Here is a 14,683-nt window from a genome sequence, read left to right on the forward strand (position 1 = left end):
CCGCTGACCCCGCTCCGTCAGTTTACGTGGCCTACCACTTCGTGGCTGAGTTGCTGTCGTTCCCAAACACTTCCATTTTCTTATAATACAGCTGACAGTTGACTGTGGAATATTTAGGAGCGAGGAAATTTCACGACTGGATTTGTTGCACAGGTGGCATCCTATCACAGTTCCACGCTGGAATTCACTGAGCTCCTGAGAGCGACCCATTCTTTCACAAATGTTTGTAAAAACAGTCTGCATGCCTAGGTGCTTGAATTTATACACCTGTGGCCATGGAAGTGATTGGAACACCTGATTCCAATAATTTGGATGGGTGAGCAAATACTTTTGGCAATATAGTGTATGTCTGTGACATTTACACGAGTACTTGAACGTCTCATGTGCCGGTGGGTGAGCTGCTAAGTGACCTTGAGGCCAGCCATCAGCTCGCAGTCCATCGTCATCATCATTTTAAACAACAGTATAATCATCACAACCATCCGTGTTATCAGTTACTCCACTGAGCCATTCCCTATGAGAGGTTGCCATGGATGGGAAAACACAATAAATAAGGTGCTAGAAGCTACTGAAATGCTATGCTGAAGCAACTAAATAATGCATTTGAATTGCTGTATCACCTCACCAAATATTTTTGTTTGTTTCCATGACGTGTTTTTTTTTTTTTTGTTATTTGCCATACTTTTAACACAACGGTATGTGGATAAATGATCAGGCTAATAGTACCATTTTAAACACTTATTTTAACTGCAAAACATAGTTATTACTCAGAAAAACTCAGAACATTGTAAAACTGTGAACATGTGGCATCAGACACAAAGGTTTACAGAGACCAGGACGGAGCTTATAGAAGATGCTTGTGGATGTGTGATGGATTGTCCTTCCCCAGCTCTGCCTGTTCCCTTCTGAGCAGTCTGTTGTGAGGATGGGTAGTATTGCTGAATGGCTGCTCCGCTGTCTTCATTTGCTCTAACTTCAAAGGTGTCAGAAGAATAACTGAGTACTTAAATGGAAAAAACAGAAAAAAATGTATATATATAACTCAGAAACCTAAAACATCTACAAACCCTTGCAAATTCTTAAAATGGCACATTTAATTTTTTTTTTGTTTCCACAAAAAGTTACAACATAGTAAAATGTCATCATTTAAATGCTCTCTATTTTCACCTTTGCCCTTCTACAGATTGATCAGACCAAACCATAGTAGGACATGGTGGATGAAATGCTTGCATCTTGAACCCAGTGATGTTTCCTGGGTGTGTAGAAAGAATTAGCTACTCTCTCTAGTTTCCTAACCAGATTAAGAACATTCTTTTCTGGGTTATTTACTTGTTCCTTTGTTGACTAGTTCAAGCTCCCAGCATCAAGAAGGAGAAAAGGCAATATCAGTTCAGTCTACTGAAATCTAATCTGTTCAGTCTTGGTGCAAGAAATTGTAGCAACTAGTCCTAAGAAAGTGTTTTAGCCAATCAGATTTAAAAAAAAAAAAAAAGAAAAAAAAAGCATCTGAATCATTTTTTATTGGGTGGTAGGAGTTTTTTTCTTTGAAAGTTCAAGTTTTAGCCCTGACTCTCTTCATTGTATAAATGCTTGGAGGGGTGAGCGTGACTCAACAAGCTCACCCTGCAGTCTGCTCAGACACACAGGTAAGCAGACGCAAACAGAAACAAAACACAGTCAACGGCACCTGTGCCCGTGAAAACAGGCTCAGTTTAACACAACTCAACTCGGTGTGTGTCATTGAGTCCCTGGATGTCTTTCCTTAATCATTTTGAGAAAAAAAGAAAAAAAGAAAACAAAAACAATGGTACAAACAAACTCATTTCCACGTTGAAAATTGAAAAATGTATATTAAAAAAAAAATCTCTCTTCCCTCCTGCCCTTGTATGCCCTCTCTGTTTTTCCTCTGACCCTACCCCCCTGCACGGAGATAGGGAATAGTCCCCTCCAAAAGGCATGGTGATGCTGACGGGACACCTGCTGCTAGGAGATGAAGAGGGCAGCAAGAAAGAGCATCGTCATGGTGAGGAGAAGTCGATCTCTGGATGGACTGCTTCCGCTAACACTCTTCTCCAGTTTTGGAACAAAAGGGTTGAATTCATCTGTGAAATAAAGAACATACACAACACCTTAACCTGAATGTTCAATTTTGATAATAAACAACAAAATCAAGAACTGCCTAGGTTCACTTTTCACACATAGTAATTTAGGGGTTTATGTATAAATTAAGGTAACAGCATATGAAGACTACTTCCTCCTGTATCCTGCTCTGCGTCAGCTCAACTTTTAGTCCTTTCTCACTTATTGTTTTAGCTAAAAACAGGCTTACAACCGGTCTGTGTAACATGGATTTGTGTTGCTGAACTTAAACCAGAACCAATACTGGGAAATGATGGTTCTACTTTAGCATTAGTAGTTAAATGTGACAGATAACTATTACCTCCTTTATTATTTATCCCACATTAGCACAACAAATATTTCAAAAGAATCTAAACTAAAAAAAAAAAAAAAAAAAAAAAAAAACATTCATAAAATAGAAAAGCACTTGGAGAGAGAAGACCTAAGGCAAGCAGCAATTTTGCCCCAAATTTAGAATTACACCTATAGCCAAACCATGCACATGATCCGGATCATTACCAAATTAAATGAATGGTTCTTTAAGGAGCACCTTTTGCAAAAACATGTCCATAAAATCCATTCAGAAGTTCTGACAAATATCACAGCACACAGCATTAGAGAATCTTTTAAAAAAAATCCTGTATCCAGATCATGATGTGGATCATCAAATACATTCAATGGATTGTTCCTTGACCTTGGGGACACCTCTGATACAAATTTCATTCAAATCCATCCAAAACTTAGTTATCCTGTACACAGACAGACAGACAAATACAGTGTACACAAACAAAATATCCTAAAAACCTCTTGGTGGATGTAAAAAACAAAAAAAACAAAACATAAAATATAACAAATTTAATTAAATTAAACTCAATTCAGTTTCTTGGTATAGTGCCAATTCACAACAAATTCTCTCAAGTAATTTTACCGAGTCAGTTCAGTCAAATAATACAGATAAAAGTAGATTAAAATAGTCATTTATATATATATATATATATATATATATATATATATATATATATATATATATATATATATAGAACTTAAAAAGGAAAACTCTATACACCTAGTTCTAGGAACAAGCATTCAGTTTCTTATTTTCCGATTATCTGGAATAAACTTAGAGAAGACGGTAAAAGTTCTTCTAAGTCCAAGGTAAAAACCCATTTGTTTAGATCTGCACTTTACTGTTAAGCTTAACCTGTTAACTGAGTTGTCATAAGTTGTCATAAGCTTTTATAATGCCATTATATTAAGAAAATTGCAGGAAAACAACCAATTACTTACTTTAAGTTTTATGCATTTTGTCTGGTCAGGATTCCACTCATCAGCAAATAATATAAAAGCTTCAGGAAAAAAACATTTAATTTACTATTTATCTATCTAAATAACCTTATATAAAAGGGTATATGGGAACATAATGGTTTGCTTACTAGTACCAAGTTGAAGTTAATTTGGGGGATATGAGTGCAAGATTTTACAAAATGGGGATAGAAATTGCTGATAAGCTAAATGTGTAGTTGCATTGAAAATACTTCAGTCTAATAGAAATGCAGCAATAGATTACCCCCATTTAAAATTGCAGATGTTTTCAAAGAGTTCTATTGTCTTAACATGGTGACACATCTATATTACAAACCTTAGACAGAGACACTGTAGGTGCTGTAATCCTGCCCCAGCTGCAATCAATGAACAGAAAGAAAAAAGGAGGCAAACAGCTAGTTGCACTTCTGAGACATGTGCAGCCAAACACACCCTCTATAGTCACTTGATTAATGGGCCCGAAGGCGAGACAGAAGCACAATTTTCCGTCTGTGCAAAAGTCAGCTGAGCGTGATTAGTGATTCTGTCTGCGGTCCAGTGACAAGAAAATAAAGTGGGGATGGTCTCAGTGTTCCTCGCCGCCGGTGTATCCAGCTCCAGAATATTTCCAGGTGCCCTGTGGGTCAAACGACAGACTAATGACCGGCTGACACCTGGCTTTAGAGCCAGACTCTTTTTGTACGCTCTGTGGGCCAGTCTAATGAGGTCTATGCAATGGTGGCCCTCAGGTTAAACGCTCTGCCTGAGCATGCAGCTAAAGGCATCAGAACACTGTTAACTCTGTGTGTTTCTTCGTCGCTGACTGACAGAGGAATGTAAGTTTAAATACACTACAATCAGACGAGAGAGAATGTTGCACAACTAGTTCAAAAATCTGGCTCTACGTCTCATTGCATTGTCACACACACACCTATTGTCTGTTGATGTCAAAGGTAACAACATATTATTAGCAGAGGTTGTTTGTGAGCTGTTTATACTGCATTGTATGAACTAGCCGCATGCAAGGCCAGGTGACAGATAACTGAACAGTACTATGGCTAAGTCTATACTGCTTTTAAAAGAGTCATATAGTGGCTACCTTTTAACTTTTAACATCACTGTTAATGAATTAATAAATTTAAATGCAAATATGATAGAAAAATGCAAGTGGCTGTCCACTTGTGCTACATGCTTATGTAGAAGTAAATGCTGTAAGTCTATGACTCGATGCATCTGCATTGGACTCCTTGTAAAAATGACCTTTGTTCATTAGTTAGTTTTTACTTTTTGTAGGGTAATTTACATGATATTTGATATAAACATGTGCTTTTAATTAACCTTTACTGAATAAAATGCAATAATTTTGAACTATTTGTCTTTGAATGTGTTACATGCAAACTTTTTTTTTCAAAATATTTTGAAGAGATGACAGTGTTACAACTAGGGCTGCTACTAACGATTATTTAGCAAATCAATTAATCTGTTGATTATTTTTACGATTAATAATCAGATAGCCAAAACGTCCTTAAAGAAGACTTTTAATGAATTTAAACCAATTGAAACTCAAACCTTTCCCCTTAAGGAGTTCTGGATAGAGCATATGGACAGGCAAATTTTTTTTTTAAATCTTAAATGCAAAATGTTTACATATTTTTTTTTTTTTTTACAATTTTCATATAATTACTGCTCTAAGTGTGTTGCTCTGTCAGCTAAAGGCTGACAGTCTCTACATTCCAGTTAACGATTAATCGATTACTACATTAGTTGATGATTACTTCAATAATCGATTAATCACAATTAATTGTATTAATTAATAGATACCATAGCCTTAACTGCTACCTTAATGTTATGTAAGCTAAGGTATTTAAGTGTAGCATAGGTAGGGTTGTCACGATACTAAACTTTTCAACTCGATACCGATACTAAGGAAAATATTCGATACCATTTTCGATACCACAAGGATAAAAACAAAGACTCCAAAAGTCTACAGAAATATTTTCATTAATAAATAAAATACAATAAATAAACACAATAAAGGTTGTATGCTGTGCATAATATTAAGCAAGCTTGATAAAAAACTTATAAAATTCAAATTAAGTGTTCCTTCCTTGGCTATGCTTTGCACACATAACAATGACACTAGCCAAACCAGTTAAGTAACAAAAATAATTCTCAGCAGCTGCACCTCTTACAAAAAAAAAGTCTGAAACTGAAAAGAGCACAGAATTATTCAATCACACAGTGTTCAGAAAGTGCATTGTCCTCTATTCTGCACTTTAAATGAATGACTGCTTAGTTGCCACTGGTGACGGCACTGTATCGATACTTTTAAAAACGAGTATTGTATCCGGATACAACATTTCAGTATCGATACTTTTTTGAGTTTCGATACTTTTGACAACCCTAAGCATAGGTCTACATATTGTGAAATTATGACAATTTCTTTCAATTCAATTACCATAACCACATTAAAGTATTTGTGCATCTATTGTTGCACTCTTGTGCCATGGGATCAATGGTGTTGGACCAAAAGAGATGTCATGACAAGATACAACGTCTCTGCTTTAAGGGTAACAGTGTTATTTTATTTATTTGTTGTTTTCTTATTTTTCAAGGTACAACGGAATGCCTCTTATTTTGTTTTTAATGTTTGATGTTTTAACCCTGTGTTTTACTGTTATCTATTTTTAAGGCCAACAATAAACCACATCATATGCAAAGAAAAACATATTTCACTGCTGTGTATGAGTTTATTTTAAGGGCATGTTCTGCTGTTGTATGTTTAATTAATTGCCAAAGATGTACAGTATGTCATGTTGATCAATTACCATGAAGCCGCAAGACGGATGGTTCCCCTCAAGCAGAGGCTAAAAATAACCTTATAAAGAGAAGTCTAGAAAACAGCTTTGGTCACAGTATTTATATTACAGATATAAATACAAACACAGCTGAAAGGCACCTCAGAGGATCTTTAATAAGATGCTGCATGACTGGCTAATATCCACACTCTTAAAGCACCATCCAGCCGTTCAATGCAATGAGAACACAGTTTGCCAATGAAACAAGACAGTTTACATTTAAAATAAGAAAAAAAAAAAACAATTGCATTGTCTTATTTCAAGTGTATATATCTAATTATCTCATTCTAAGAGTAAAAATACTCATTCCATTGGCAAATCACCTTATTTACCAACTAAAATTAAGGGTAAATACAGTTAATTTAATAATTTTTTACTTTTTTCTCGATCATTTCTGTAGTTTAGATTAAAGTAAGGACAAATAAGTTCTAACTTCTTTCTTTTTTATTTATAAATATTGGAAGAAATATGAAATTGAGTTTACAAAGAGTCTATTAAAGAAACTTTTAAAAGGCTGAAAAAAACATTTTATGTGGAACCTTTTATAAGCTGCAAAAGCTTTTGATAATTTATTTCCATTGGATTTTTGTATTCACTCCAATAAAATTTGACACAAGTTCTAGATTTTAAATTAATGTTCAAATAAGAAACAGGAATAGGTTTAAAATTAGTTTTTTTTTTTAAATAAAATGGTAAATAAACCCTTTTCTGAGCAGGTGTTTGAAATTTGGGTAAATTAACCCTCTCTGCATGAATTATAATAAACTTAGTCAGGATTTTTTAATCAGTGTTTTTACAAATCCTTAGGTTTGTAAAACAAGGTTTTAAAAATAAATAAATATATATATATATATACCTCACTGATCCATTTCAAGGCAGGCCTTCCCTTAAAAACACAGAATCACCACAGAAATCTATTCACAGCATCCAGCAGTTTAGTCTTATTTCTATTTACTGTAGCTTTTGAAAAACATACTGTTACTTATACCTTATAAGCCCATGTAAAAAAAAAAACTGCCTATTTGAAATTTATTAAAGCATTAATTGGAATCTATATTCTCAGCTTTTTTTTTTACCATTTACTGTCAAAAAAATAGCATCTTACCTAAATGAATAGCAAACTCATCTTTTTAGCAATATTTTCCTTTTAAGAAATTATTATATACGTCCTCCACTGCTACTTCTATTATTGACTAAGAAATATTATGCCTGGTCTATGAAGCTATAGACATTACTGATTCTTAAACTAGACTTTCGTGTTGTCTATTACACTAAATCGGATTAATCATACATTTCCAAAGTCTTTTGGGGGGCATTTGTAGTTTCACAAACTGTCCATTTAGAATAGAACCTGCTCCTGACCAAGACAGCTCGACATAAAGTTTATGGTTTAAGAAAATTAATAAAGTGAGCAGGAAAAAGAGTAGGCGTCATGACCAAAATGACTTCTATAATTAATAAACTGTTTCTAAAGGTAATATAAAGAATTTTGTGAAATAAGAAAAGAGCTGGTAAAGAACCTGATAAAAAGTTTTATATCGAGGTAAACAGTCCATGTTCCAATAACGTGTCTTCTCTATCTTTTTTAGGATTCGCCTTATTGATTCTGAACTACTGTTTAAAAAATAATCAGTTTTATAATAGATATAACCCAATGATGAAATGGAAAAAGAAACATTCTATGATTGCTGTTCATTTAGGCTGATAAATAAGTGAGCAACACTTTGACAGTGGATAGTCAGTTCACTCTTTGAGCATCTGTTTCATCCTCCACTCTTTAAGTTACAAACATAGGTTGGATCCTACAGGACAACAATTCATATCTAACTGTGGAATGTTTTGTTGAATAGGCAAACAGACATGTAGCCAGCTTTGGTAGACAACAGAAGGTTTCTATTCTCTTGAGCTTTTAGCGTCTGTCTGCTGCAGAACAAGCTGAACCTGGAAATGTTGTCTCTTGGAAATTTCCAAGTACAGAGAAACTGAAGAAGCTGCTGAGAAGTGCAGGCTTATGCGTGATTATCTTGGGTAAAACACACGGGGACTGCTGTTCACCTAAGTAGTGTTAACTGCACTATTAGTGGTAATGGCTGATATATGAGCCAAAGACAGCTTAAGTGTCACAGAGGGACAGCTATTTTGGTTCTAATGTAAATAATGGAACCAGGTTCACAACGAAATAATTTGAACAATGTTAAAATGCTAAAAGTTTTAACAACCCAAAACTACTTAGAACTTATCCACACATCAGTTTCACAGAAACCAGTTTGGAAATGGGCCACAAATATCCGACTGGTAAATCTCGAGTTAAGACTTTAAAGCTGTATCATATATACATAAGAGATGATTGAGTCCTTAACTGCTTGATTTCAGGCACTTATATCTAACCTGATGTTGCCCGCATAAGATCCAAACACAAACGGCTCAGAGGAGCTTTAATTGCTACAGTAAACGCCATTAAAGAAAAAGCTTCAGATTTCGCCTTTAATGGCCGCACCTGATAGTCCGATGCAGCAGCCTCTGCCAACAATGAGGGTAAATGAGCATCCTTCCACAGAAAGCCATCAGTAGCCACATGGCTGCAAGGGGAGCTGCAAGCTTTTTCCATCTGTGTTGTAAATGAGATCTAAATGGAATCTAATACTACAGGCCGTATTCAGCGGGGAGCCTCAGTTGAGCTGTGGACATTGATTAAAGGGGGAAGCAGCAAGGAAATAAACTATAAGCTTTGCAGGAGGAAAAGAGACAGGACATTTACAGTGTGAGCTTGCAGCATTCAGGGAGGTTTGGACAGATTTACATGCATGAATACCAGTTGTAATGTTATAAATCCTAACATGAGTCAGAGATGAGGAACTGGAAACAACTTTATCTCCTTTTATTGGCCTATATAGAGGCCTGGCCTAGCTACATCCAGCTACTGTGTCAGCAGTTCAGATTAACAAAAAAAAAAAATTGAGAATAATTTAACAGAAGAAAGAAAGCACATTAGTAGTTTTTGTATGATCATCATTCAAATCAATATAGTATATTTTGAGTTTATTGTTTTGATTATACAACAATCTACTTCTATGCATCTCAAAATCAAGAGGTTTTTGCAAAAATATGTTTTCATGTAAATACAGGGTTCTAATACGACATACGTCTTACTGATAGTTAGATCAATATTCCATCGATATTAGCAGGTTTTTGGAGCTTCTTGGGCAGAAGCCATATTTTTTAAATAGTGTTCACTTTTTGCTCATAACAGAAGCATAATATTAGTCACCTACATTGAGTTTGAAACCAGTTTGCCTCATGTTTGGGGTCATGTGTCCTATTGGAACATATGAATGTGTCCAAGTTTCAGCCATCTAGGTAATGTTAAAGCATTTAAAAAAACAGTCTACATGATGATGTCACCTCTAACCTCGACTGAAAAGTAAAACCAGATACATCAGATTACATTTGCTTGTCCACGTACTGCAGCAGCAGAAGTCACCCAAGTATGACGTTGTTAATTGTAAAAAAGTCTCTACCAAGGTGTTCATGTTTTCCGTCATGTTTGTTTTTTGGATTGTTAGCAGGATTACTTGAAAAGTTATAAACAGGTTAAATCAGGTTGGGTCTGGGTTAGCCAGCAGGTGGATCCGGATCCGGATCCTGGTCTGCTAATCTGTGACCTCTGTTATAGAAGGTAAATAAGGTAAGTAAAATGTAAATTAATTGTTATCATCATCACAATATTAAGCAACACTAGGATAATTACAAGATGTCCTGCTATCGTTCAGCCCCAATAGAACAGAAGATTCCTTAATAAGCTTAAAGTTCTAATAAATCTGCTTTCTTCACTGTTCAATTTGGGTCAGTTGAGTAATATTTTGGCATAACTGAGAAAAACAGACATGTAGCTTCTGGAAGACTCTAACTTGAACCTTTCAAAAAAATCCTAAATTTAATAGTTAGGAATCAAGTCAGTAAACAAACATCTCTATCTGATAATAAGTCTTCCAGTTGTTGCAAAGTGAGGACATTTTGCCGGTCCTCACATGCTATTTTGCTAATGGTTAGGTTTAGGGCTAAGGTGTCAATTGGTTAGGGTTAGGGTGAGTTATGCATTGGTAATGGTTAGGTTGAGGATTAGTTTTAGGGTTAGGGCATAAAAAGGATTGAAAATGAATGAAAATAAATGGAAGTCAATGGGAGTCAACACATGGTCCTCACTGTGATGGCAGAACAAGTAGGTATGTGTGTGTGTGTGTATGTGTATGTATGCATTTGAGTCAATTTTAGATGGAAATAAGTTTAAATGAATTAAAACTTAATCACCAAATTGTAGTGTTTCCATGACTATGAATACTTTGTAAAACATACCAGTCATTACAACAATAGACAAATAATAATTCTATTGCAAGACTTTCTGAAACACATCCCTTGCTTTTAAATCATATAAATACAGTATATAAAAAAGTATTTTTTTTAAATGGGACAGGATTTATTTAAAAAATGGTATATTGAAAGAGGGAAAAACTCAATTTCACACATCAGTAGGTGAATAAACCGATTTTAGGTGACTTTCCTCCTCACTGCACTGCTACATGTGCTCCAGGGGGGAAAAATGTAAGATGGGAATTAGAGGGTAAAAAGGAGGGAAGAAAGATGGAGGGAAAAATGATTGAAGACTGATGGGAGGACAAACAGAGACGGAGAGGAATTTAAACAAACCGGTGTGACCTGGAGCTATTTTCTGTAGCTAAGTCTTGAGGTGTCTCATGACGGCTATTAGAACAAAGTGAAATATTACTGAAATGTTAATGTACAAACAGACACAACAACAGCACATGTTTTCCAAGCTACATTGGTTCTGCACGCTCTAGTTGTGTAATATTTGGGCTTGGTGTAAAAGCTGGTTTCAGTTGACATGCTGTTGCCATAATAAAAAACATTTAACTTTGTCTTCTATGATCCAAAACTTTTCTAACTTATTACACTTTCTCAATATCCAGCACCAGAAACCAAGTCAATGTGGAAACTTGATTAATGAACATTATATGTTTGTTTTATCTTTTACCAGTTCATACCAGTTAAGAGAAAAAAAGGTCAAACACACAGAGTTTTATTAACGCAGCAGATAAATAAATAAAATCTTATGCAGCTTCTTTTTCTGAATGGCTTGATTTTCACACTTTTCTCTGTCAGATTATCACTAAACTGTATGTTCTTTGCTAACCTTCTGGAAATCTGCAGAAGATGTGTGAAACGAATATTCAATTAGTTGTTTTGCATCACCAACAGCCCCAAGCCAGCTGGTGCTGTGAAGTTAAATGAGATGAATGCCATTTTAGAAAACGGCACATTTCACCCTCATGAAATCTGCGTGGTCACTTTGATATCTCGAATCACTGACCAATTTACTAATATCCCAGAAACTCTTTTATCCCAGTGGGCAGTAGAATGCGTTTTGGGAACCTTTTTAAAATGTTTGTTTGAAGGCGATTTATCTTTATTCGTACTTTACCATGCACTTACTGGAAACTACTGCTCCAGACTTTGACACAAGTCCATTTATTTAGTCGTTTATTTTATTCATCATCTTTTTCATATTTATTTTTATAACCTTGTATAAATACCCACAGTACAGATACGCAAGTTTCACTCTAAAGTTATTTAATTCAGTATATTTTTAATAACATCTATACTTTCCTTCTGTATGTATACAGCATTGGTACACAAATGTATGTTTAATTCAAATTTAGAAAAATATTATCAGTTTATTATCAATCTATTTATATACACTTTTCATTACATACAACTGTCAGTTTTTTATTGTTTAGAAGGATATAGATCTTTGAGTTTTGCTCTCATTTGATAACATAATTATGCCTTTTAACAGACTTTTCTAAACACTTACCAATATCATCGATTTTTAGGCCTGGTCTCAGCGTGTAGTCTGGTTCTGTAGGCTCTGGTTCATCATCCACATCTGAGGCTTAAAGAAATGGAGAAAGAAAGACAGAGAGAGTGAAAACAGAAGAAAGTGTGTGAAACTAAATCGCAGTTGACGAGAGAGCTGCGGTTTAAACCACCGTTCCAGCCTAAGGGATTTTAATTACATCCATGCTGACATCCTGAGGGGAACTTGCAAGAGACTGGCAAGACAAGGGTGCAGAGGTTAAAAAAGCCCAGAGCAGAGCAGACTGACAAGCGGTAACATCAGCAGTGTTCTGCACAAAGAGATAGAGAAGAGAGAAATAGGGCTGTGAGGGATGGCAGATCAAAACTGAAGAGGGCCAGTGTGCAAGAAGAAAGAGAGTTGCAGGGTTGAAGGAGGGAGGAGAGGTTAATACTACAGGGCTGTGGAAGTTAAAAGGACCGGACAGGCCAGGGATCAAAGGCTGTGTGTAGAGAGTGTGTGACTGCGTGTGTGAGCGGACTGAGAGACTGAAAGGTGGCAGCAGAGACAGAGAGAGAGAGAAGGATAACAGTATGTATACATAGCCACCCACTGACTGAACAGAGCAATTAATGGATTCTGACAGAGAGCGATGGAGAAACGGTGAAAGAGCCGGAAAGAGAGAGGAAGAGGACAGGAAGGAGGGGAGGAGAGGGAGTCTTCAAAGCAGGAGGTACTTGATGGAGAGGGGGAGGAAGGGGAAAAAGGGAAGGAGGAGACAACGAGAAGCAAAGAGATGCAAAACTGCAATGTTTGCAGAAGGAGGCTCACTCCCTGAGTAAACCAGATGCGTTTTTTAGGTTAATGCTGTTCTTGGGTCTGATAGATGATGGGCAGCAGGCACAATCTTTAGCAAAGTCAAACCCTTGCAACTAAGGTCAAACAGCACAGGAACAAAGATATATCATGGGGCGTACCTGTGGAGCAGCAGACGTACACACGTAGTCTGAGACAGCTGCGTCCATGGTGATGAGTAGGAGTGGCTGTGCAATAAAAAAAAAAAAAACAGCAGATAAATATTGGGGGAATCCAACGGAGGGAGGCTTGTTTTCTCTTGTTTGTAGCAGTTCTGACTACAGTCAAACTACAAAGAAACTAAGCCCCAGAGTTTTAATCAGCAAGTGATGTCATAGTATCTTGCATCTCTGCAACTAACGATTATTTTTTCAAATCAATAATTAGTTGATTATTTTTTGATTGATCGATTAATAATTGGATGGTCAAAGGTTCCTGAAAGAAGATTTTTGAAAGAAAATTAAACCAGGTGAAGCTAAAACTTTTCCACTTAAGGAGTTCTGTATGGAGCATATTGACAGGCAGTTTTTTATTTATTTTTTAATCTTAAATGTAAAATGTTTGTGTTTTTTTAAAACAATCGTGGTATAATTGCTGCTATAGTGGGTTGCTCTGTCAAATAAAGACATGTTTTAGAGTCTCTATACTCCAATAAACCATTAATTGATAACTAAATTAGTTGACCATTATTTCAATAATCGATTAATCATGATTAATCTTATTAATTGTTTCAGCCTTAGCTTTAACACATCTTGGATTTATCAGCTGTTGTGAAACCGAATAAAAAAAAAATCAAAATGCAAAAGCCTGTTAAAGGTTAAGATTACCCAACAATCCCACATAATTATGAACATTTTAAAAACTTTTATTTAAGTGGAGGGTACTTTTATCTAACGATGATCTAATGGTTAATGAGAGGCTGAGGCTGATCACATTACTTACAGACAGAAAACAAAAGTAGCAGTGTGTCAACTGTTAAATTAATTTTAAAACAAGAATTCTTTATATTCAGTGGCCAATTTATTAGGTATCTATTGATGGAAAAGGCTTTTTTTTTTTAAGCTCTAGTCAGACTGACTTTTATTTTGCTCCAGACTTTCAACATACACCACGTACACAGAAACCTTTTCAAACGAAAAAAATGTTACTGTTCTTTAATGTTAATGTTCAGCCTTATGCCAGAAAAAGCACCAGTGTAACTGGAACTATTCAATGTTTTACTCATTGTCTCTCACACATAGGATGTAATGTAATTATGAACATTTTAATCTAAAAAAAAAACAATGAAATGTCATTAAAATCACGCTTTTATTTATTTATTTTATTTCACAATAAAAGCTAAAGTAATTTTTATTGGAAAGATAGGACCTCTGGAAGGCTGGTGGCATAGGGCCCTATGGGTGGTTGCTTAGTGCCTGGGATGCATTAGAAGAGGGAGGGAAATAACTCAGATTAAAACATACCATTTCCCAGTTACATTCTGAATAATGTTTTTGTCTTTTTGAGTTGGTGCTAATGAAAGGAGAACAGAAATTTTTCATGACATGATTGTAGAGTACTATAGTCCTGCCCCAGAATTGAGATAATTTCCTAGATTTTGATTGGTTGGGGGAAGGGAGAAGGATGGGCTGACCCACAGCACCATTCATGCAAGAACTACCACCATGTCTGTAGAAAA

The 14,683-nt window shown here is 35.6% G+C and overlaps 1 protein-coding gene across 1 annotated transcript in view; it reads right to left on the reverse strand.

The window, feature by feature from the left end:
* Positions 1-654: 654 nt before the first annotated feature.
* The window catches only part of efna3b (ephrin-A3b), an 89,688-nt gene continuing 75,659 nt past the window's right edge, over positions 655-14,683 (reverse strand). Inside the window, exons 4-6 of the mRNA XM_038290221.1 lie at positions 13,128-13,193; positions 12,169-12,246; positions 655-2,102 (exon numbers count right to left, since the gene is read on the reverse strand). Coding sequence (XP_038146149.1) covers positions 1,984-2,102; positions 12,169-12,246; positions 13,128-13,193 — 263 coding nt within the window. The 3' untranslated portion in view covers positions 655-1,983. The remainder of the gene's footprint in view (positions 2,103-12,168; positions 12,247-13,127; positions 13,194-14,683) is intronic.

The sequence above is a fragment of the Cyprinodon tularosa genome, unplaced genomic scaffold (genome assembly GCF_016077235.1).
Source record: "Cyprinodon tularosa strain WSP-4 unplaced genomic scaffold, ASM1607723v1 ctg277, whole genome shotgun sequence".
NCBI classification, from domain to species: Eukaryota; Metazoa; Chordata; class Actinopteri; order Cyprinodontiformes; family Cyprinodontidae; genus Cyprinodon; species Cyprinodon tularosa.